General features: G+C 40.5%; 1 protein-coding gene across 3 annotated transcripts in view; it reads left to right on the forward strand.

Annotated features, from left to right (window-relative positions):
- vsig4 (V-set and immunoglobulin domain containing 4) overlaps positions 1 to 25,695 on the forward strand; it is a 115,623-nt gene that overhangs the window by 48,919 nt on the left and 41,009 nt on the right. For 2 of the 3 annotated variants that reach the window (XM_033030694.1, XM_033030698.1), the window contains one exon: positions 12,552 to 12,880. In XM_033030694.1, coding sequence (XP_032886585.1) covers positions 12,552 to 12,713 — 162 coding nt within the window. In that variant the 3' untranslated portion in view covers positions 12,714 to 12,880. Of the gene's footprint in view, positions 1 to 12,551; positions 12,881 to 25,695 lie in introns of those variants that run through there. The other variant, XM_033030693.1, reaches the window with a different exon arrangement.

Genomic DNA, 25,695 nt, shown 5'->3' on the forward strand with positions numbered 1-25,695 from the left:
TAATCCCCATTCATTCCCTTGTTCCCTGCCATCCACATCCCTCACTTTTACTGCACACTTCACTCTTCGTTACCTGACATCCTTTGTCTCCTTTAAGCCTTTTGTCGCGTACTCAATTCATCTGCTAATCAAACCTCCTCTTGCCTCTATGCACCTGTCTGACTTGCTGAGTTACTCCAGCACTTTGACTCTTTTGAAAACCAGCATCTGCAGTTCCTTGTGTCTACATTTATCACTTGCCAGACATTGTCTAGCTTCCAGCTCTCCACCTCCTAACCGACAGCTACCAACCTGAAGAAAGGTCCTGACCCGAAACATCGTTTTTCCATTTCCTCCACTGATGTTGCTTGACTCACTGAGTATCTCCAGCAATTATGTTTTGCTTTATTGTCATGTGTTCGGTCATTTGAATTAGAGGTGACAGCAAGCATTTGGTGTCTCAGGATATCAAAGATGTTGGCCAATATTTATCTTTCAGTTAACATTTCTTAAATGTTAACTTCGCTTAGTTTGTTGAACCATAATTCGCCCTGTCGCTAATACTGACTACAAAAGGATTTGAATGCTTTTAAAGCCTTTTGGGCCTCGATTGTCAAAAAATGTCAATGAATCTAAGTTAAAGTAATGTTTTAGAGATATATGGGTACACAGGATGGAAAGAACATTTGGATCAATAAGAGCTTTTAGATCAATAAAATTCTTAATTGTTGTGCTCTTGTCTTGCATTAAAAAAAAAATCAATTAATTGTAAACATAATTTAGCTAAACATAATTACAGCAACACTACAGAAGAATTAACAAGTGCAGTGTTAAAAATGTAATTTGTGTTCAAACTTTCTTCGGGTTCAGTTAGTGAGAATTATGTTCATATTCTGCATCCCGATCACTCAACCCCATGTGTGCCACACATTTGAAATGCACCTTACTATCTGAGATTGGTACCTTTTCCTCACAAAGCTATCGTTATGTGGAATATTGTTGTATACTGCCACAATATAAATCTCAATTCTGCCACATCTCATGAATGAACCTGGGAATTAAACCCTAAATTTCATCCTGCAGTGTTACCAATTTATGATTTGTATGTTTTCTCTATCCCACAATTATCCATCATAGTTCTTGTAAAATCCTGTAATCCAATGAATTACGGTTGCGTTATAATATATGATAATCAAGAGTTTTGCTGTATCCTGATTTAAAAAAAAAAAGAAAGATCAAAATTAGAGAATTGCGTTATCGACAGCACCTGTTGTCATGTGTTGCCTTTTTCCTTAAACTGTTAACTAGATGGATGTTCCTTGATCAGTGATGCTGTCAGGCAAGTTTCTTCTCGTATTTTGGTCCAATATTTGTCAATTATGCCAAAACAGATTAATTGCTTATTTATCAATTTTGTTGGTAGTTGCACCTTGGTGTATCCAAAGTAACTACGACCTTATCTAACATGCTAGCAATAATTGAAAATAGTAAGCTGGTAAATGCACTGTGCAATCCTGATGTAAGAAAGGCATTCTAGTAAATGCATTACTTTACTGTAGTGCTAATTGTTACATGATCCTTTACCTAGTTTTTTTAGAAAGCCAAGATAGAATAGATTTGTGTATGACAACAAATGTGAATTAGAGTTCATAACTAAACAAAACAGAATTATTAAAATACCATGTAATAAAACATTTAAGTTCTCATACTGTGTGGTATGTTGTATAACACCCTGTAGATCAGTGTATTTCTAACATTTGCCTCAGTTTGTTTATTGGAGTAGTTTTTCTTTTTGGTGCTGACTTTCTATATGCACATTTGGCAATTTTGTTAGAAAATTCATAAAAATCTGGGACATGTGAAATATAAAGAGTAACTATTCCTCGTAAGAACTATAGAGCTGCAGCACATGTGTGCAGGGTGAGGTTTGGGATATTCCAAATAGCTTCACTGATTTGGACGTCTTGAGTAAACCGCCTGGAATTGATTATTTCAGATAGGTATAAATGCACATTCTGCTTCAAGATTTAGTTTTGTGGGATTTTAAATCAGCAGTCCAATGCAAATAATGATGGGAATGAAATCACAGGCAGGAAGGAACACTACAATGCCATGTTGCTTTTTTTTTTTGCTTACAAGCTGAAGATTGTGCTGCGGACGTTGACTTAAAGAAGGCATGGTCTGTATATTGGGCCAAAGCAGAAGATCTTGATTGAATCGTAAATTAGACGATTCTCGTGAACCTGAAAGGTCGCGGGTCAATTTAGTGATAGAATTGTACTTGGCGCATTACTGTAGTTGTAAACTTTGGTGTTTTATCAGTGACAATATTTTTGACGACTTGCTAATATATGAAGAAGACCAAACCTGCTTTAATTCCTTTTTCTTCCATTTCATTTCTTGTGCTGCAATTTGTATAATTGAGAGAATTTTTAAGCAGCTAAATTGTAATTGTGAATTCTTATCAGCAGTAAAGGTATGGAATTTCTTGAGTAGGGTTGTCTGCACTTGTTATCTTTGTCTTTGTTCCCTGTTCCCCACCAAATTTCATTGCTCTGGATTTCAATGGCCAATCTCATTTCCATGGATTATTGCCGAACCAAATGTTGAGACCCTGAGTGGCAACAGATGCTGGTGCTTTTAATGGGTGATGATGAGTAAGATCAAGTTTTGACTATAAAACTCCAGTGTCGATGTGCAACTGCCAATAAAACCCTGCTCCAACTTTGCTATTTGTCAAATGTGTGTGCATATAGTGTGTATATATATTTTTATATAGAGAGAGCTCAATGATACTTGTTCATCTAACATTTTACCAAAACAATTGGTTGAACGGAGTTCCTGTTGTAAATATGAGAGAATCTTTATACTTTTTGCTACTCCACTGGATTTAATCGATAGTCCATTGACGGATTATAGCAAGGATATTGGTTGCCTCGCTTTGCCGATAAGGTTGAGACTTGTATACCTGTATATGACCTAAAGGTTTCTTGCACTTGTAGAACTATCAGCAAAATCAATACCAATGATATCCATTTGGGACATTAATGGAAACTCACCATCAACGTAAAATGTTATTCGTACAAAGATGCAGAGGATGAATTTACGTATCCGGTTTTATGGGGCTTTGCAACTACTTCATGGAATTTTCCATAGTTGATTAAAGCACATGACCATCTGAAATTATATTAGGCACTTGAGTAGCAAGATAAAAATGATGGCACCTAAAAGGAAGTGGCAGCCATCCTAATTCTCCAAATACATATAAGGAAAATGTACCAACACCATAGAATGATGCCCTGTATTCATACCAAAAAAAACAGTACAAGCAAGTAGACCTGTTAACATACTTGTGAATAGCCTTGGGTACTTGGATGCAATTCATTTATTGGGAAACGTGTTACTGCTTATGCTGTGATATATAGTCATGCTAGCTGATGTAATTGGAACGAGTAACTAATGCAGCAAATAGGCTGGCAGAGGCTTTGGATCCTCTCCAATGTTAGCCATAACATTCCCAATCAAAGGGAGGTTTTTCCCAATTGGATTTCAAATTGCTCAATGTTAGCTGTTAATTTGGCAGTTCCCAATATAAGTGCCTTGCATTGAATCTAAGTATGCAGTTGAAGTTCAAGATGTGGTCGAAAAGTTTCAATAGAGCATACTAGGATAAGATATACATGTATTTAGATGGATAAAGGCTGATTAGGGATAGTTTTTGATGTGACCAAAAACGTCGAGGACAGTAGACATATGTATAGATCTAGATGTTTTTCTGCTAATGTTCAGATGAACAGAATTGGGAATGACTTTGGAGTACATATTCTGTTGATCACTGAATATTTGTTGTCATTCACTCCTAGACTGGTCCTTCCAACTACATGACCTTGACTCATTATTTTCACTGGACAATCATTATTTCATGGAGACACAGGGAACTGCACATAGAGACATAGATTGATACAGTGTGGAAACAGGCCCTTCGGCCCAATTCTCCCACACCGGCCAACAATGTCCCAGCTACCCTAGTCCCACTTGCCTGCGCTTGTTCTATAACCCTCCAAACCTGTCCTATCCATGTACCTGTCCAACTGTTTCTTAAACGATGGGATAGTCCCAGCCTCAACTACCTCCTCTGGCAGCTTGTTCCATACACCCACCACCGGCTGTGTGAAAAAGTTACCTCTCGTATTCCTATTAAAGCTTTTCCCCTTCACCTTGAACCTATGTCCTCTGGTCCTCGATTCCCCGACTCTGGGTAAAAGACTGCATCTACCCAATCTATTCCTCTCATGATTTTGTATACCTCGATAAGATCTCCCCTCATCCTCCTACGCTCCATGGAATAGAGCTCCAGTCTACTCAACCCCTCGCTATAGCTCACACCCTCCAGTCCTGGCAACATCCTCCTAAATCTTTTCTGAGCCTGACAATATATTTCCTATAACATGATGCCCAGAACTAAACATATTCTAAATGCGATCCCACCAGCGTTTTATACAACTGCAACATAATCTCCCAACATCTATACTCAATGCTCTGACTGATGAAGGCCAAAGTGCCAAAAGCCTTTTTGACCACCTTATCTGCCTGCGACTCGACCTTCATGGAGCCATGCACTTGTACTCTTAGATCCTTCTGCTCTACAACACTACCCGGGGCATGCCATTTACTGTAGGTCACACCCTGGTTCAAATTTTGAGCAAAACACCAAGTGCTGGAGTAACTGCGCGTCATATGGCATCTGTGGAGGGAATGTTTTGTGTCCGATTCTTTCTAAAGACTTCCTTCAGTTTGAAAAACGGTCCTGGCCCAAAATGTTGCCTGTCCATTTCTTCCACCTATTATGTTTGACCTGCTTCGTTACTTTGTTATGATCCTTTATTTACGTGTTTCACTGCCCTCGTTTGAACTTTTCAAACACTGAAGCTTCTGAGCGGGTTTGACTTGAAAAGTTAGTTCCAGAAGATTGTACCCTCTGAAATTATTTTGTCCAGTGGCCAGCAACAATTAATTGCTGATTTGTGAATTATTAAAGATCATTACTAGTGTTCTACCAAACTGTATGCACACTATTCATTTTAACACTACTTGATTGATATATTCCACATTCTCACTCCTTGTTTGGATTATTCAGAATACCTTTGGATTATTAGTCTTATTATATTTAAGGGTTCTACATATTTGCAGGGGTCTGTTGTGGGATCTCTGCTGTTTGCAATGTGCATAAATGACTTGGATGTAAAAGTCAACGGGTTGGGGTTAGTAAGTTTGCAAGTAAAACCAAGATTACTGGGGTCATGGATTGTGAAAAAAGCGTCAAGATCTACGGGATATAGATCAGTTACAGAAATGGGCGGAAAAATGGCAGAGTTTAATCCGAGCAAGTATGAGGTCAAATATTGCACTTTGGGAGGTCGAATATTAGGGAAAAATATACAATTAATGGCGTGACCCATAACAACATTGATGTACTTGGGGTCCAAGTCCATGTTCCCTGAAAGTGGCAACGCAGGTATTTTGGTGTCCTAAGTCGGGGTATTGATTGGGGTAAGAGTCAGAAAGACGTGATGCAGATTTATAGGTCTTTATTTAGGCCGCATTTGGAGTATAGTGTGCAGTTATAGTTGCCCATTTACAGGAATGATGTGGGGGCTTTGGAAAGGGTGCAGAGGACTTTTACCAATATGATAATTACCAGAATGTTCTTCAGCCACCCTCACGCTGCCGACTCTCACTGCCTCCCTGAGACTACCAATGTTGCTGCCGCTGACTTTCACCATCTCGCTGGGGCCTCTGCCACCGACCCTCGCTGCCTTCCCGGGGTCATCGACGCTGCTGCCGCCGACTCTCACTGACCATGAAAGAGCTAATATTCTAATCTAATAGTTAAATCTAAAATGGAGTCGTTCTTCTACAAAAGCATGGACTAGTAGAACAAAAGAACGGCTTGGTGCCACGCCTGAATGACATTGTAAATTATATGGAACACAATATGGAGGACAGGTCTTCAATAAAGACATTAAGTTGGCAGCCTGCAGTAATAACATGTGCTTCTTTTCGAGGCTATAAAAAAGCCAAGATTGGAAAAAAATAGCTGATGCCCCAGAGATAAGTAATAACTTGTTATTGGATGAGCTTGATTTGGACCCAGCTTTCTTATATTCTGAAAGGCTACAGAATCTTTCAGTCATGCCATATTCAGACCTGGTAGGGAGTGTTTTACTGATAAGAAAAATGTATAATTGTGCTAACTGTCCTTTGTTCTGAGAGTGGGAGCCTGAGAAGCACTGAGCAATGTTTGTGCTCATTGTAGATCTTTTGCCACTCCCGTCTGACTAATCAATTAAAGATTGCCATGGTTTTACCTTTAACAGTTTTTGTTGCTATCTGCTTTTAAGAAACAAACTTTGACATGCCGCCGACTCTTGCTGACCACCCTGTTCACTCTGTCCACAGACCAGGGCCACCAGCATCGTTTCCTGATAGATATATAGAATTGAGAGGCATAGGTAGAGCAGACAGTCAGAACCTATTCCCCAGGATGGAAAAAATTAAGTAATAGCATTGCTTTAAGGTGAGAGAATGTTCAAAGCAGACATGCTGGGAAAGGATGGTAAGTGCCTGGAACGCACTGCTGGCGTGGAGACAGATAGAATAGTGGCATTTTAGAGACTTGGATAGATTTACTTGTAAATGCAGGGAATGGAAGGTTATGGATTATGTGCAGGTTTATAAAAGATGTCCTTGGCATCATGTTCGGCACAGTCGTGGGCTAAAGGGCCTGTTCTCGTGCTTAAAACAAAGTTCTTATGTAATATAAAAATACTGGAATGAGAAACGGGCAACATTTCAGGTTGATCCTTTGTTCGGACCGAGAGTCTGATGTCTTGTTATAGTATAATGGCATACTATTTGCTGCATTAACCACTGTCGCATTTTTACTTCCATTGACTAATCCAGATATGCCCCGGTCCCATTGAACTCCCTTTCCTAATATATTGCTGTACAAATAATCTTTCTTCCTGTTATTGCCACTAAAGTGGATCAAGTTCCTTTTATCTGCATTATTATACTGCATCTGTCGTGTATTTGCCAAGACCCTCAATCTGTCTAAACCACATTGCAGTTTTTCTGTGTTCTCACAGCTTCTACTCATTGCCTCGCATACTCCCCCCCCCCCCCCCCCCCCCCCCCCACCCCCACCATCTTCCCCTTGGTGTTGTCAATATTAATTAAGTACCTCATCGTTGCCTCATCTAAATCATTAATATGTTCTGAATAAATGAAGTTCCAGCACTTATTTCTGTGGTATAGCATCAGTTGCATCACTGACAGATAGGAAGACCTGGTTATTCCTTCTCTTCATTTGCTGATGACTAACCAGTTTTTAATACCTTCTGTGTAATGCCATGTTCTTTAATTTTGCATGTTAATCTTGTAATGTAACCTTAACAAAGGTCTTCTGGAAATAAGTGCTATCCGCTGGTTTTCCTAATCTTTGCTGATTACATCCACAAAAATTACCAGTAGGATAGTCACGCATGATTTCCCTTTTGTAAATCCATATTGACTGTCTAATTCAGTCACTCTTCAAGTGTTCTGCGATCACTTCTTTGATATTGTGCTCCAGCATTTACAACACTATAGATGCAAAGCGAACCAATCTATAATGCCTCATGTCTTTTCCTGCCACCTTTAATTAAAGGAATTGCACTTCCATTATCCACCTTCTAATCCAGTGGAACTGTTCTGGAGTTTGGTAAATAACTACCAAATACCTCTGCTATTTCAAAAGCATCTTCCAGAAGTGCTGCAACAGCATGCTGCTTATGGTCGAGATGGATTTCCCCCGGTCACTTCAAGTATACAATGTGTACTCGAAGGGACAGAGCCGGCTGTACTTTTTGAGTCTTTCAACATCTGCAATACGATGCTGCAGTTCTACCAATCGGTGATAGCCAGTGCCTTCCTCTTCGTTGCCGTGTGCTAGGGCAGTAGGGCGAAGGCTGTGGACGCCAACAGGATCAACAAACTCATCAGGAAGGCTGGCTCTGTCCTGTGGGCGGAATTGGATTCATGGGAGGAGATCTTGGAGGGGATGACGCACTATTCAACCTGAGGAGTGCCTTCAGCAACAGACTGGTTCCACCAAGATGCAGGACAGAACGCCACAGGAGATCCTTGTGGCTATCAAACTCTTTACAACCCCCCCCCCCCCCCCCCCCAAAAAACAGGAAAGTAGACTATTATCTGAATGGTGGCCGATTAGGAAAAGGGGAGATGCAACGAGACCTGGGTGTCATGGTACACCAGTCATTGAAAGTAGGCATGCAGGTGCTGCAGGCAGTAAAGAAAGCGAATGGTATGTTAGCATTCATAGCAAAAGGGTTTGAGTATAGGAGCAGGGAGGTTCTACTGCAGTTGTACAGGGTCTTGGTGAGACCACACCTGGAGTATTGCGTACAGTTTTGATCTCCAAATCTGAGGAAAGACATTCTTGCCATAGAGGGTGTACAGAGAAGGTTCACCAGACTGATTCCTGGGATGTCAGGACTTTCATATGAAGAAAGACTGGATAGACTCGGCTTGTACTTGCTAGAATTTATAAGATTGAGGGGGGATCTTATAGAAACTTACAAAATTCTTAAGGGGTTGGACAGGCTAGATGCAGGAAGATTGTTCCCGATGTTGGGGAAGTCCAGGACAAGGGGTCACAGTTGGATAAAGGGGAAATCTTTTAGGACCGAGATGAGAAAAACATTTTTCACACAGAGAGTGGTGAATCTCTGGAATTCTCTGCCACAGAAGGTAGTTGAGGCCAGTTCATTGGCTATATTTAAGAGGGAGTTAGATGTGGCACTTGTGGCTAAAGGGATCAGGGGGTATGAAGAGAAGGCAGGTACAGGATACTGAGTTGGATGATCAGCCATGATCATATTGAATGGAGGTGCAGGCTCGAAGGGCCGAATGGCCTACTCCTGCACCTATTTTCTATGCTTCTGTCATGGGGAGGACTGAGACTGACTCCCCTTCCTCCCCCACCACCAATCTTTGCACAACCCTCAATCAAGCCTTTCCACTTGACGCTTTAATGTAATGTATTTTGTATTTTTATGACTAGGCAGATCAATTTCCCTCCTGGGATGAATAAAGTTTCATTGTATCGAAGTAAGTCAATACATCACGCTTGTTTCCTGCTGCTCTAATGTCTCTTGTTCCTTGATACCTCAAGATGTGTCTGTACCTCGCTGATTCTGCGTATTCTTATGTGCTATTGCTTACTGGAGATATGCGAGTACCTGTGTTGACCAACAACCAGCAGTCTCTTCGGTGTGCGAGTATCAGAGCTGGTATTTGATCTGTGTAAGTCTAATGACCAGATTCCTTACAATGAATGACTTTTGAGGAATCTTCAACATTATCCTGCTGCACCTGTTGTATAAAGGCATGAACTAAAACAAACAAGGTAAGGATTCAGATTAATTTTAATGATTTTTGTGACCTTGCAGCTACATAACCACTGTTGCATGCACTATAGGTAGATGGTACTGAATTTTGTGGCCAGGTAGCCATGTACTCAGATTTTCACGATATTTTTAATGCCTCTGGCTATGCAAGTGTAAATAGCAAAAGCTCAACAGGTGTCTATAGGTCTTTGCCTCTGCATGCTGATCTCTGCTCTTTGTGGATGATGAATTCATTACATAATGATTCTATGTGGCAGGACAGATGCAAATGTTCAAAAGGAAATTGATAGAGAGGGGTGGTTGTATCTGAGGTGCTAGATCAGGCCTAAGAGGGCAGAGTGAGCAGAAAATTGGAGGATCTCTCCAGCCATTGCTACGGGTTCAACTCATTGATTTACATTTAGCATAGCTTCCAGGAGCATGGCACCATTATTTTGATGCCTCCTGCTCTGCCAATAACAAGCTTTCTTCTTGCAAGCATCTTCCCTGTCTGCAGATCAGGAGAGGACATCACATAGCCTCACTTCCCTCTGCTCTGCTCCCAAGGAAACATCGCTAATAATGGTGAGACCAAATGAGTAAATATGGCAGCCAAGTAGTTGGGATTTTCTGTGCTGAATGTCTTCCTAATAGCAAGGTTGTGGAATGTGCCCATCAGACCAGGCTATAGAAATAGGATAAGAAAAATTGAGCCAAAATTGTGACAAGCTGGTCTAATACAGACAAAATTGTGACAAGCTGGTCTAATACAGACAAAATTGTGACAAGCTAGTCTAATACAGACAAAAGAGTGAGTCACCTAAAGTTGGAGAATTCAATATTGATTTCTGTAGGGTACAACATGCCCAGACAGAAGGATGTTCCTAGGGCTTGTATGTGGCCTCACTTTATGTTGCAGGAAGTCCCAGACGGAAAGATCAGAGTAATAGTGAAATGGTGAATTAAAGTGAGGGCAACTAGAAACACTACAGACTGAATACAGATGTTTAGCAAAACATTCACCAATCTATTTTCTACCGAAGATGAGGCCACATTTTGAACGCTGAACACTAGCTTAGAAGTTTTGCTGCTGAATCACTGCTTCACTTGGAAAGACATTTTTGATTGCTAGATATTGGGAAAGGGTGAAAGTTACATTTCCTGTGGTTGCATGGGAAAGTGCCATAAGATGGGGAGAGCTGGGTGGGGTTAGAAGAGAGGACAAGTGAGTAATGAAGAGAGCAATCCCTTCAAAATGGAAGGAGTGGGTTGTGTGTCCGGTGGTGCAATCTTCTTGGAGTTTTGGCGGAAGTTGTAAAGCATAAACTTGAATATGGAGTCTGTTGAGGGAGAAGGTAAGGACTGAGGGAAACTCTGTTTTCACTCGGTCCAAGCAGAGAAAGAGTGAGATCAGAGGTATGGGAAATAGATGAGATACAATCAAGAGTTTGCCCACTTTGGTTGAGGAGGAGCACTTGTGCAGAGTATGTCATGATTGGAGTGGGTGCAGTGGAGATATGAATCGAATGGATTCCTTAGAAGAGACAGGTTGGGAGGAAGTACAATCATGTTATCTGTGGGTCAGCGGGCTTGAATTGGATGCATGTGGCTAGCTAGTAGAATGAGGTTTCACTTGCCCCTTTTATCTGGTAATACTCATAGATCCTGTATATCTTCCAAAGGAATTATTGGGAAGATGTTGAGCGATGTTTCTCAGATCTAAAAACTGCCACTGGGACACTAAGTGGCAAGAACTCAAATTCCCCAATGGCAAGGAAATAAATGAGCTATGAGCCCCAAGGTGGGAAGAAGGTTGAGACCTGAGACAGTCTGGGGTGGTCTGATAGTGGTGAAGTGATAACTTGGGCTTTGGCAGGCTGATAGCAGAGAGTGCAATAGGTAAACTTGGTTGCAGCAGAAGGCCACAATTTATAGGTCCTGGATTAAACTAAATTTGATTTTTTTTAAACTTCCAAGGACAAATGATTTTCCTTACTGCAAATCCAGACTAAAGATGGACGTGCCAAGCCTCAAGAATAAATAAAAACAAGTACAATCGACTTGAAAAGGGGGAATGGCCTCTTTATGTATTGTTATTACTATATGATAAATAATATCTGATGTAAAGAACAGTCATGATTGAAGTACAAGATATAACTACATATGCTCAAGCAAAATCAAATCTGTGTAATTTTGTCCGACCAATCCCATGACCTGTACTATTCAAAAGAGCAATGGCAGTAGGCATATAGAATTTCACCCTCTGCAAATTCCACTGAATCTGGCTGGGAAGTGAATCAACATTTATTCATCACTGCTAGGTAAAGATCCCAGAATTTCCCACTTAAATGACGTCAGGAATTGCTATCATTCAGAAAGGCAGTTTACCGCCTCTTAAGGGCATTTTGGGACAGGCAGTAAATATTGATCTTGCCAACAAGGCGGGCCTTGAGAACAATAAATGTGCATTATCGATCTGTGGCCTGTGGGTACACAATAAATATATTCAATAATTAGAGGAGAAATAGATAAAATAAAACATAACACACTGTCTCTGCAGCTTACAAATGCTCAACTCATGTACAGCCCACTGATGTTTGGGAGACAGGTGAGATACATTTGCTGGCTGCTGCAGGCATTTTCGATCATGTGGGAAGCTGCATTTCAGACTTGTGGATTGTTCAGGCACCAACAGTTCTCATGAACAGAGCCTTGCTGTAACATGAGGAGGTCCTGCAAGCAATAACAGGTATATTGGTGCACACAAAATCATTCCAATATATATTCTTCAATAGTACCTTCACTTGTGACATATTGCGATTTGGGGAGAATGATAAAAAAAAATTTAATTAAAAATAAATTGAATTATAAAGAATATATAGAATGGGGTGAATGTGAATTAAAGATAATGTAGCAGAGTAAAGGTAATGTGATTTTAAAATTGTATTTGTTATATGTTATTGTTTGAAGAAATTATGTACAATAATGAAATGATTAATACTTGAATGTAATACATGTATATAGTATCTATTTTTTTTGTTTAAAATGGGTAAGTATTTTGTACGTAGAAAACAATATAAAAAGATAACTTAAAACGTATATCTGTTTTGTATGCTGTTTTAGCATATCATGGAGCAGGTAAATTACCAACAATTGGAGCGCGGTTACAGCAACACAGCGGAACTAAAACTGGAAATGGGGAAGATTGCATTAGGTGAAAGATTACTACAATGGCTATGGCCAGAATCAAAGCAGACGACTGAAGGGAAGGTGCAAAAGAGGTAGCTGGACCATAAACGTTAAAAAACAGTATTGAAAATGGACATATGCACTGGGATGTTTGTATTGAGGACAGGTTTCTTCCAATATGGATAATATTCGGGCAGTTTTGCTAAAAAAAAAAAAGGATTTGTGACTCAATAATCACCAATAAAGTAGTATTTAGTAACTTGTTGGAGCTTTCGTTTACAGTATTCTGATTGGAGTCTCTGCATTCTCACGAACCCACATTAAACTTGTTTATCAGATAACTTATTGCCTTAAAAATATTCATACTCTTAGAGGAAGGAAGTTCTAAAGCCCCACAACTCTTTGAGAGAATAAATTTGCCTCCTCTAACTTAAATGGAAGCAACCTTTTAGATTTAAAGATAGGCTTCTCTCACTAGAGGACATCTGCTCCCCACATCCATCAGAATCTTGTATTTATAATCTTTACCCTTCTAAATGTGATGGATACAAGCCTGGCATGTTGAAGTTTACCCCACAAGGGAATTTTGCCATTTCAGATTTTCTTAATTTCCAGGTATTGGTCTAGTAAGCCTTTGAGCTGCCTACCTCTCAATTTCATATCTCTATCATGACACCTCTCAGCCTCCTTCACTCCAGGGAAAACAGACCTAGCCTATCCAATTTTGCCTGCTCACTCAAATGCTCCAATCCAGGCGGCATCCTTGTGAATCTTTTCTATACTTTCTGTAACATAATCTAGTTCCTATTAAATTAGATTCCTGATTAGAATTGCACATTATGTACAATGTATGGAGTGACTCAGAATCATCTGATTTGCCAAGTTGTGCAACTGGTTTCCTGTTGCAAGTGAAGACGTATGCCGATACTAAAATAGCTTGAAGACTAAAATCTTGAGTTCTTGTGATTGCCCAATATCCATGATGCACAATTCTGGTTAGGAGGGTGGAGTGGCAATGGAGCCGGAATCCTATCTATTTCCTGTTTCCAGCCCAAAGATATTAAAGCTAACAATATTGGATAAAATCCGCTAACTTAGCAAAAGTTGTATTTGGTCATAGGATATGATGCATGTGGCTCAGTGTCATATGATGGGGTATAGTCAGAATGAATGGAAACATATTTTTGCTGTTTAATCAGAAATGCTCTCTAGCATAAAAATATCAACAGCAATATGCAACATGATGTCTTACCTCAGCTGTTTAGTTGCAATGTTTTAATTTCATAAAGACAACAACCTAACAACATGTTATTAAGTTTAAAAGTCAATGCACTCATGTAGAGATATTCTTTGCGCGTACATGCCAACTCTGTAACATGAGTAAATAGAATACTTCAAGCAAAATGACATCAAATGTATAGATCTATTAACCTAATAAAAATGTAGACACTTGATTGATGCTGTAATGTAGATGGCCAATTGCAGTATGTTTTCATTGTGTAAATGGTATGCTGTGTGTTCATGAAGTGATTTAAGAAACAATTTTTTTGCTCAATTTTCTCCTGTGCGGTTAATGGATGGAATCCTCGTCTAATTCGAACTGTGCTTTTGTTTTGTTAACAAATTCTGGTTTGTCTGGTATAGTGACAGCTTTGAGATTATGTTGTAATAATCAGGGGCAATGACTCTTACTCTGGCTCCTCTATCCGTTACTGCCACCACTCTGTACTTTTGTAGAGAAGAACAGCTTCTTGTCCTTTCAGAGGGAAAACCACAGATTCCAGTAAAACTATTGCATGTTCTATTTGTACCTTCAATAAAAGAAAAGATGTGTAAGAAGGAACTGCAGATGCTAGTTGGTGTCATGGCTCAAATAAACGGTCCTTTTTTTCCCCAGATCTTCTCAAATGAATTCTCCTTGACTCTCAAGAAATATGTCAGTTTCTCCATAGTAATGATGTCGCGCACAATTTCTAGGCACTGTTCCTGTTTTGTTTTGTTTTTCATTAAGCCACTTCCTGGCAATGGCCTTCTTACTTGCTACAAGCAAAACTTTAATCAAATGGGTATCTTCTATCTTTACAATATCTTTAATGTGCCCCAGATACTTCACAGGGCAGGTATTTGGGATTTTATAACCCAAGATATTTTCAATAGCTGCGTTAACATTTTCCCAGTATGGCCTTGTCTTTACACAGTTCCAGGAAATATGCGAGTGGTCTGCCTCCGTACTCCCACACAACCTCCAACAGTGTTGTTGTACAGCAATTTGTCTGCTTTTTATTTTGGGTGTTATATAAAAAAGCGAGTAATGCCCCTATCCCACTTAGGAAACCTGAACGGAAACCTCAGGAGACTTTGCGCCCCACCCAAGGTTTCCATGCGGTTCCCGGAGGTTTTTGTCAGTCTCCCTACCTGCTTCCACTACCTGCAACCTCCGGCAACCACCTGCAACCTCTGGGAACCGCCCTTCTGTTTGTATGCATCCACAATCACCTTGATCACGTTATTTGAAGTTTCATCTAGTTCTGGCCTTATCTCTTTTGTAAAGTAGTCTCTTAATTGCAAGTATATTAAAAAAATCCTTGTTTTCGAGACCATACTTTGACTTTAAATCTTGGAAGCTCATAAACTCGCCATTTTCTGAAACTGTATACATTGCCGTTATGTCTTTTTGTGCCCATTCTTTGAATCTAGAATCATACACCCCTGGCTTAAACTTTGAGTCATATGCGTACCACTTCAATGCGTGAACCCCTCTTTTTAATTAGTATTTTTCCACTATAACGTTCCAGATTTCTAACGTAAATGCTACTATTGGATCCATAGCATGTCTCAAAGCCCCTCTCAGATATTTGTCTCCCACCAAAATCTGGGTCTGGTAACCCTGTATCTCCCTTTCCATTTCTTTGCATCGAGACTCATAATCAGGTTTACATCAACAAGGCAGAGATCTGAGTTGAGCTGCATAAAAGTATTTCCTCAGATTTGTTGAAGCCATTCCGCCCTTGCTTTATGGCAAGGGCGGAATGAAGTGTTGTTAGTTTTATTCTTGTTTTTCTGCTATTCCAAATGAATCTAGAGATCATCTTATCCCAGGCTATGAATTTGGCTCGGGGAACATTAATTGGGAGAGCTTGGAATAAATATGGTAGTTTGGTAGGATATTCATTTTTACTGTTTGTATCCTGGCACTGAAGTCTAGAGGAAGGGTAGACCACCTTTCAACATCTTTTTTGCTGTTTTCTTCAATTTTGTTACAATTAGTTTCAAACATGTTGGAAAGTGTTTTGGTTATAGTTACACCAAGATACTGCATTGTTTTTGAATTCCATTTCAGATTATATGCATCTCTGATTTGTTGGGATGGAGAATAATTGAATGAAAGAATTTGTGTTTTTGTTATATTCAATTTATACCCGGAGTAGTATCCATATGTTTCAAGTAGGTTCATTAGGTTTGGGAGACATATATCTGGTCGTTCAAGAAAAATAATGACATCATCAATGAAAAGGCCAATGATATGTTTCCCCCCTATTTTGACCCCCCTGCAGGTCATCTCTCTGCCTTATTGCTTGTGCTAAGGGCTCAACATACAAAGCGAAGCGAGTAGGAGAGAGACAGCATCCTTGTCTTGTGCCCCTCTCGAACTGGATTATTTTTGATAGGTTTCCATTTACCTTAATCCTAGCTGTAGGCTCCTGATATATTGTTTTAATACACCAAATTGCATCTTCATTGAAACCAAATCTCCTTAGTACTTCATATAAAAAGACCCAACTAACACAATCAAAGGCTTTTTCTGTATCTAAACTGACCAGGACTATATTTGTATCCTTTTTTCGAGCATTATCCACAATGTGGAGGGTTCTTCTAATATTGTCCTGTGTTTGACGCCCCCTAATAAATCCAGTTTGGTCTTCATTAATCAGATCTGGTACAAAAGTCTCTAGTCTTTTGCAAATGATTGAGATAAATAGTTTGTAGTTTACATTTAAAATTGAGATTGGCCTGAAATGTTTACATTGCTCTTTGTCTTTGCCTTCCTTAGGTAAAATCGTAATAATTGCTTCCTTCCATGATGGGGGAGCCCTGCCCTCTTTAAGGGTCCAGTTAAAGCAAGACAGGAGCAGAAGTGTTATCTCTTTCTTAAAGGCCTTCTACCATTCTGGTGGAAACCCATCACTGCCTGGTGATTTACTTGCCTTAAGTCTACTGATTGCAGCTTCCAGCACCTTAACCGTAAACTGTGACATAATGGTATTATTTTGTATCTCACCAATGGATGGCAGGTCGAGTGAGTTAAGAAAACTTTCGTCAGCTGATGGTGGTTTGGAATAGAGTTTCTTATAGTACTCATCAAATATTCTTTCTATCTCATCTGGCTCATGTGATAATTGATTGGTTTTAGGATCTCTTATATTCTGAATTGTATTAGATGCCTGCTGTTTGCGCAGGCGTCTGGCCAGGAGTCTAGTTGCTTTTGGACCTGCTTCAAAATAGGTCTGCTTTACAAATCTTGCCCTTTTTTCTATATCTCCCCTGAGGATCTCATCTATCTCCCCCCCCCCCCCTTATTTCCTTAATCTGTTTTAGTACCACCTGATCCTGTATGTTTTTATATTTTTTCTCCAATTCTTTCAATGTTTCTACTTTTATGTTCATATGTAGCTAGCCGGGCCTTTTTTTGTGATGACGTCAGGGCGATCAGCTTTCCACGTATAACTGCCTTCATAGCATCCCACAGTATTACAGGATCCACATCCCATTTATCATTCTCTTTTATGTACCTTTTTATCTCTTCCCTTATTTATTCCACATTTGCCTTACCATTCAAAATACCCACATTGAGCTTCCAAACAGTATTTCTTTTTCTACTATTCAGGTGTACTGTCAAGCTGATCGCACTATGATCAGATATATCTTCACCCCGATTTTACACTCTGTGATCCTGTGGCTTTCACCCGTATTCATTTAAAAAGTAGTCAATCCTGGAGTAGACTGAGTGAGGTACTGAATAGTGTGTGTAGTCCCTTTCTAAATGGTGAAGTTCTCTCCAAACATCAATTAGGCCAATTTCCTGCACTGATGTGTTAATAAACTTGGTCAGATGCATCTTGGGTTTTTTTAGGCTTGTATTCAAATTATGATTCATGACCTCATTGAAATCCCCTCCACATATCAAAATACCTTCAGTCTCTAAAGCAATAATGTCAGAGTTTTGAAAAAAACATTTGGTACTCTGGGGGGGGGGGGGGCATATGCATTGATCAGTGTCACTACTTTGTTTTCCAGCTTTCCTTTAACTAATACATAACTTCCCTCTTTGTCCCCGACTTCTTTATGGCATTCAAATTGGACTGCATTTGCAATAAGGATAGCCACTACCCTCTTTTGGCTAGTTTTGAAGGAGCTATAAAATGCGTTTCTAAAGCCAAAGCATTTTAATTTCTCATGTTCTTGTTGAGGCAGGTGGGTTTCTTGTAAAAATAGTACCTGAGCTTTTTATTTTTTCAGTTTAGCCAGGACCATGCTCCTTTTAACTGGATTACTCATCCCATTTACATTGAGTGACATCAATTTAATAGTATTGTGTGACATTTAATTTACCTAATCCTGTATTGCATTCATAAATCTCCAGATAACTTGGAACTGTGCAGGTCTGAACATCTGGACAACATGTGCCAAATAAAGACAATTAAAAAAAAAAGAAAGAAAACGGTTGACTTCCAAGTAAGGGTGATTCCTTGCCACCCTGATTCCTCGTTAGTGGGTAGAGGGGAAAACCTCCCAGTGGGCCCCTCGCTAGAGGTGAAACACTCAATTTCACGCATGCTAGTATTGTCCAACGTCATCCGATAGCACTTATTTTCCAGTCCAAAAGAAGTCATGACACAATAAAAGCTAGTTGGATGGGGTCTGCTCAGACTCCTGTAGTCGCTCTCTTGCTGTCTCACTCCCGTCTTCGCTCCTCTTTCCAACTTTCTGCCATGTCCTAGCCTGGAGAAGACGCTCCATCTCTGGGTCCGCCGGCTACTCCGCTGTAATCTGGTCTCCACGGAGTAGCCTCTCCTCCTCAGCTCCTGCACTGTGTCTTGTGCACTATGAAATGTGCATGTTCCTGAGTCTCAGTAAATACGCATCTTGTCCAGCGGGGTCTGGAAGCGGACATCTCTCTCCTTCAGGGCTCTTTATTCCCTTGCATGCCTTGCGCTTCTGGACAACCTTCGTTGCATAGTCGTGGTCAAATGATAGACGTCGCCCATCAATCATTATCTTCTTTCCCCTGGCCTTTTCCAACACAATTTCTTTGGTATTAAACTCCAGGAAATTTACCACTATGGACCTAGGTGGTGCGTTAAGTTCCGGTTTGCAAGCCAAAGCTCTGCGCGCGCTCGATCCGTACGTTGGTGTCCGTTGTTATGGCGAGTCCAGTTTTCAAACGTTGCTCCACAAATTCAGACATGGATTTGCCTTCTTTCTCTTCTGGTACGCCGTAGATGCGAATGTTATTTCGTCTAGACCGTCCTTCCAAATCAGTCAGTTTTTCTTGCAGGACTTTCTGTTTTTTCATAGATATAATCAGCACATTAGCCATGCTAATTGTCTCGGCCTCTTCGATTCGTACCTCTGCTTTGTTTAGTCTAGTTTCGTGGGCGTGGATTTGTTTGGAGTTAGCAGAAATGTTATGGTAAATTTCTTGCTTCAGATCTTTGAGTTTGGCTTTCATGTCTTCGAGTCCTTCTTTAAGTTTATGTAAGTCCACTTTATATTCAGCCCTGAAGTCACGTATTTCCTTACTGATATTGTGGAGCATTGAGCGCATGGTTTCTGCCAAGTCATCGTTTGAGCTTTGAGCTTTGTCCATCTCCGGTGAATTATTTCTTTCTCGTCCGTCACGTTTCTTTTGACTTCTAGTTGTCGCTCCCCCACTCATTCCAATACAGAATACTGCAAATTATGTGGCAATTAGTGAATTAAGGGAGGTTAGTTTTAAACTTGCTATCGGGAGCTCGAAATTAAGCAGCCATCTGCTCGCCTCGCCACCGGAAGTCCTCTTCTCACCTCAGTCTTAAATGGCCTCCCCCTTATTCTGAGACTGACCCCTGGTTCTGGACTCGCCCAACATTGGGAACATTTTTCCTGCATCTAGCTTGTCCAGTCCTTTTATAATTTTATGTTTCTATTAGATAGATGCAGGAAAAATATTCCCAATGTTGGGCGAGTCCAGAACCAGGAGTCAGTCTTAGAATAAGGGGGAGGCCATTTAAGACTGAGGTGAGAAGAGGACTTTTCAATCTTTCCTCATATGACAGTCCCACCATCCCAGGGATCAATCTTGTGAACCTACGCTGCACTGCCTCAATTACAAGGATGTCCTTCCTCAAATTTTGGGGCAGACCCATCATTTATTTATTTTCCTCTGTACTCCACAATTTGAGATTTGTAATTGAAAATATTACATGTGGTTAAAGTGCACATTGTTAGATTTTAATAAAGGCCATTTTTATGCATTTTTGTGTCATCATGTAGAAATTACAGCAATGTTTATGCTCAGACCCCCCATTTCAGGGCACCATAATGTTTGGGGCACAGCAATGTCATGTAAATGAAAGTAGTCATGTTTACTATATTGTTGCATATCCTTTGCATACAATGACTACTTGAAGTCTGCGATTCATGGACATCACCAGTTGCTGGGTGTCTTCTCATGTGATGCCCTGCCAGGCCTGTATTGCAGCCATCTTTAGCTTATGCTTGTTTTGGGGGCTACTCCCCTTCAGTTTTCCCTTCAACATATAAAAGGCATGCTCATTTGGGTTCAGATCGGGTGATTGACTTGGCCCCTCAAGAATTGACCATTTTTTAGCTTTGAAAAACTCCTTTGTTGCTTTAGCAGTATGTTTGGGATCAATGTCATGCTGTAGAATGAACCGCCAGCCAATGAGTTTTGAGGCATTTGTTTGAACTTGAGCAGATAGGATGTGTCCATACACTTCAGATTTGTCTATACACATCAGAATTCGTTATGCTACTACCATCAGCAGTTGTATCATCAATGAAGATAAGTGAGCCAGTACCTTCAGCAACCATACATGCCCAAGCCATAACACCCTACCATCGTGTTTCACAAATGAGGTGGTATGCTTTGGATCTTCGGCAGTTCCTTCTCTCCTCCATACTTTGCTCTTGCCATCACTCTGATATAAGTTCATCTTCGTCTCATCTGTCCACAAGACCTTTTTTCCAGACCTGTGGTTGCTCTTTTAAGTACTTCTTGGCAAACTAACCCGGCCATCCTATTTTTGTTCCTAACCAATGGTTTGCATCTTGCAGTGTAGTCTCTGTATTTCTGTTCATGAAGTCTTCTGCGGACTGTGGTCATTGACAAATCCATACCTGACGCCTGAAGAGTGTTTCTGATTTGACGGACAGGTGTTTCGGGGTTTATGATAGAGAATTCTTCTGTCATCGACTGTGAAGGTCATCCTTGCCCTGCCAGTCCCTTTACGATTAGTAAGCACACCAGTGTTCTCTTTCTACTTAATTATGTTCCAAACAGTTGATTTTGGTAAGCCTAAGGTTCGGCTCGTGTCTCTAACAGTTTTATTCTTGTTTCTCAGTCTCATAATGGCTTCTTTGACTCAATTGGCACAACTTTGGTCCTCATGTTGATAAACAGCAATAAAAGTTTCCAAAGATGATGGAAAGACTAGGTGCTGCGAGCTCTCTTACCTGCATTAACGAGGCAATTAAACACACCTGAGCAATTACAAACGCCTGTGAAGCCATGTGCTCCAAACATTATGGTGCCCTGAATTCAGAGGACAACGTATAAACACAGCTGTAATTTCTGAATAATAGTGATACCAAAATGTATAGAAACATCCTTTAATAGAATCTGACAATGTGTACTTTAATTACATGTGATTTTTTTTTTTGTATTACAAATCTCAAATTGTGGAGTACAGAGGCAAATAAATAAATGATGGGTCTTTGTCCCAAACAATATGGAGGGCACTGTAAGAGAACATGAGTGCATTACTCCCTGCAAATTGAGAGCAATATGGAAAGTGATGGAAACTTGTCGGTAGGTGCTGATTTTTAAGGGTGTCATTGTGACCACTTAGCTTTTCCGCCACTAATCTGCATTTGCAAGGTGAAAAATAAAAAAGCAAATGGAGCTTAGGGTGTCTAAACAAATTCTAAAATTTGATTCAGTATGTCTGCACTAATTGCAATATTCCTCCAGATAGTAGGCTATTGGGACTTCAAAGAGAGAGCAAAGGAAGGCGGCTTGAATGTCAGATCTTGGGTCTTTTGGGAACTTGGATAAATGCATACGGCGAGGTCTGTTTTTAAGGAATTTTATATACATATTAATTGATTCTGGTAATTTGATTCCAGATTATTTGAAATAACTTGTAATGGCAGATCTGAAGGCCATGCCTTTAAAACATCTAGAGGAAAGGAGATTATATTTGCAGCATGTCAATGGAGAGAGGGAAGAGAGGTAGGAGAGAGAGGGGGGGAAGTGAGAGGGTAGGAGAGAATGGGAGAGAGGGGTGGTAAAAGAGGGGGAGAGGGGGAAAGAGAAACGGGGCAAAGAGAAAGGTGATAGAGACGGGAGAGGAGAGGAAGAAAGAGATGGGGGGTAGAGAGGGGAGAGGGGGAGATAGAGAGGGAGGGGGGGAGTTAGGGGGTAGAGAGGAGAGGGGGGAGAGTGAGGTGGGACGGAGAGGGGGAAGAGAGGGGTGAGGAGAGATAGAGAGGGAGAGAGGAGAGAGAGGGGTTGAGGAGAAAGAGAGTGCATCCTGGAGGACAGCCAGTGGCTGCTGGAAGTAAGTACCAAGCATGGTGGAGGTATAATGTAGTCATAGATTGATACAGTGTGAAAACAGGCCCTTCGGCGCAACTTGCCCACACCCGCCAACATGTCCCAGCTACGCCACCTGCTTTTGGTCCATACCTCCAAACCTGTCCTATCCATGTATCAGTCTAACTGTTTCTTAAATGTTGGGATGGTCCCTGCCTCAACTACCTCCTCTGGCAGCTTGTTCCATACACCCATCACCCTTTGTGTGGATAAAGTTACCCCTTAAAAAGTTATCTCTTAAAAATACTTCATACAAAAAACATTGAAATCATACTTCTACAGGGCACTAAAACATGATTTTAATACATCAAATTTCAAAAAGTTCCTACCCTGGGATGGGGGACCCCCTTCTTCCACACCCTCTCCCCACTCGGTTGCTCCACACCCTCACCGGGTACCCCCAAGGCCCGTGATCAGTGATCGCACAGCCTCCCCCCTTTCAAAAACGCTCCAATCCAATTTAAAGCATATATATTGTATTCAAGTGTAAGTTAAAAGACTCGCTGCAGTATGCACCATATTGCATAATTCCAATGGGAGGGGGACACCCTCCTCCCAACCACCCCTGCCCCCCCGGTCGCTATGCTCCCTCGGGCTTGGTCTCTCGCAATTTCTCACTCCCAACTCTCACCCAATGTTGGCAGCCCTGAAGAATGCCATTCTCAGTCTCTTACTATACTCTCCTTACACTCAACGACTGTACAGCCAAATTCTGCTCCAACTCCATTACAAGTTTGCAGATGACATCACTACTGTTGACCTGATGTCGAACAATGATGGGAAAGAAACAGTCCAGACAACCAGTGTTGGCCAACCTGTCATCTGGGACCTTGTCAAATGCTTTGCTAAAAATCCAACTAGACACATATACAATGAAGGGCAGCAATGAAATCAAATATACAAATTTTTATTTTATTTTAAAAAATTGATCAAGTTAATCATGGGTGGCCTTTTGTTAAATTCATGCTGACTATCCTTAATGAACTTTCCTAAATGAGAGTTTATTCCATGCCTCAGTATTGGCACCAATAATTGACCTAGCACCTAATTTAAAATAACTTGTCCACAAAATCAAAACTTAACCCTTTTTAAGCACTACGATGATAGCATCCTGTCAGTCTTGTTGTCTCGGATAACTAGCAACCAACGCTTAGAATTTACAAGGTTTTCTTCTTTGCTTCATGTAACAATCTGCTGATAGATCTACTTTCAATACAATGATGTCTTGATACTTCCTCTTTTACGTAATTATCCCATCCACTATGTCCCTTTCACATCAGCATTATGCTACCCATTTCCTTTCTACCCCACCTGCTACTGAAAACAAATTTATTTTCTCTCTTCACCAGTTCTGACAAAGAATCTGAGGGTTTAGAAGGTGTGAAAATGCACACCTCCAGATTCAGAGACAGTTTCTTCCCAATTGTTATCAGGCAACTAAACCACCCTACCGACAACTGGACAGTAGTCCTGAACTACGATCCACCTCATTTTAGACCCTCTTGGATTATCTTTGATCAGACTTTATCTTGTATCATGTACGCTGCACACTGGATGGCTCGATTGTAATCATGTATTGTGTTTCCGCTGACTGGTTAGCACGTAACAAAAGCTTTTCACTGTACCTCTGTACACGTGACAATAAACTAAAACTGAACCTGAAACAATAACTGAAGAAGGGTTTCGGCCCGAAACGTTGCCTATTTCCTTCGCTCCATAGATGCTGCTGTACCCGCTGAGTTTCTCCAGCCTTTTGTGTACCTTCGATCTTCCAGCATCTGCAGTTCCTTCTTGAACACAATAACCCTGTTTCTCTTTTCGCAGACGCTGTCTGATCTTAGAGCATTTTTTGTTTTTATTGCAGATTTCCAGCAAGTCCAGTTTTTCTTTCAATGTTGTTCCCTGCATTATTTGAAGAAAGCCATAAAAATATTCACGATGAACCCGACAATTAAAAACATCTCGTTGGGTCTTTTTATGGGTTGCCAGTGATGACAACTTTTCCCTTGGTTATCCCCTTTGCGTAATTTTTAAACAGCTTGGGATTACTAAAAAAAATTGACTGACCAGTATTTTCCATGCTTTCTCTTCTGCTTTCCTAATTCCCCTTTTAATTTTAGCCCTATATTTTATGCTCATTCCAGGCTCTATGACCCTCACAGTGATTGGCATGTTTACTTTAACCTTATATAACCTGCAATGCATTCAGCAACATCTAGATTAGTCAGTTCCAACTTTTCTCATTTTGTGGGAACATATTTATCCCTCAAATCTCCTTGAATACTTTCAATTGAAATTTTCAGTTGCTTTTGCTAAATAATTTCCAGCCTTCCTTTATCCAATTTAGAACCTTGATTCCTATTTCATCTTGGTCCCTTTCCATTTATATACTAACCGGTAACTGAATTATCAACACTAGTACAAACATGTTTCCCAGAGCTATTTATGCTTCCCAGAGCTATGGTTACCTAGCTTGCTTCCCTAAAACTAAGTCCAGAAGTTTCCAAGCCTCATCCCACCTTGGTGGATACAAGTACCTGTGGGCAATGTAATCTGAAGCACAACACAATCTGCTGGAGGACCTCAGCAGACCAGACAGCATATGTGGAGGTAAAGAGATGGTCCACATTTTGGGTTGAGACCCTGCACCAGGACTCTGCCAACCTTGCTGGATTTGCTGTATACTGATGTTTAAAAAAAAATTAATTCTGTCCCTTTATGCCTTTTATACTGAGTACATCTAATAATTATAAAAACAATTGAAATCCCCACTATTACTAAAAAAAACTACAGGTGCTGGAAAAATGAAACAATGAGAAAAAATGCTGGAAAAACTCCCAAGTTAGGCAGCATACGTGGAAAAAGAAACAGGCAACCTTTCTGGTCTGCGACTGCTTAGTCGGAGCTGTCCACAGCGGACGGTGGTGCAGCAGTAGAGTTGCTGCCTTACAGCGCCAGAGACCCGGGTTTGATTCTGACTACGGATATTATCTACGGAGTTTGTACGTTCTCCCCGTGACCGCGTGGGTTTATGAAGCCTCATTTGATGATCCTTTTGATATATGCTTTGTCACATCTGTGATTGTTTCTTTAATCAATATTTCCACATCTTATGCTCTTTTTATCCCTCTCATTCCTATCTGAAAAAAACCTGTAACCAGGAGCATCAAACAGCCACCCCGGCCTTAAGCCATGTTTTCA

Source organism: Amblyraja radiata, chromosome 12, assembly GCF_010909765.2.
Source record: "Amblyraja radiata isolate CabotCenter1 chromosome 12, sAmbRad1.1.pri, whole genome shotgun sequence".
Classification (NCBI taxonomy): Eukaryota; Metazoa; Chordata; class Chondrichthyes; order Rajiformes; family Rajidae; genus Amblyraja; species Amblyraja radiata.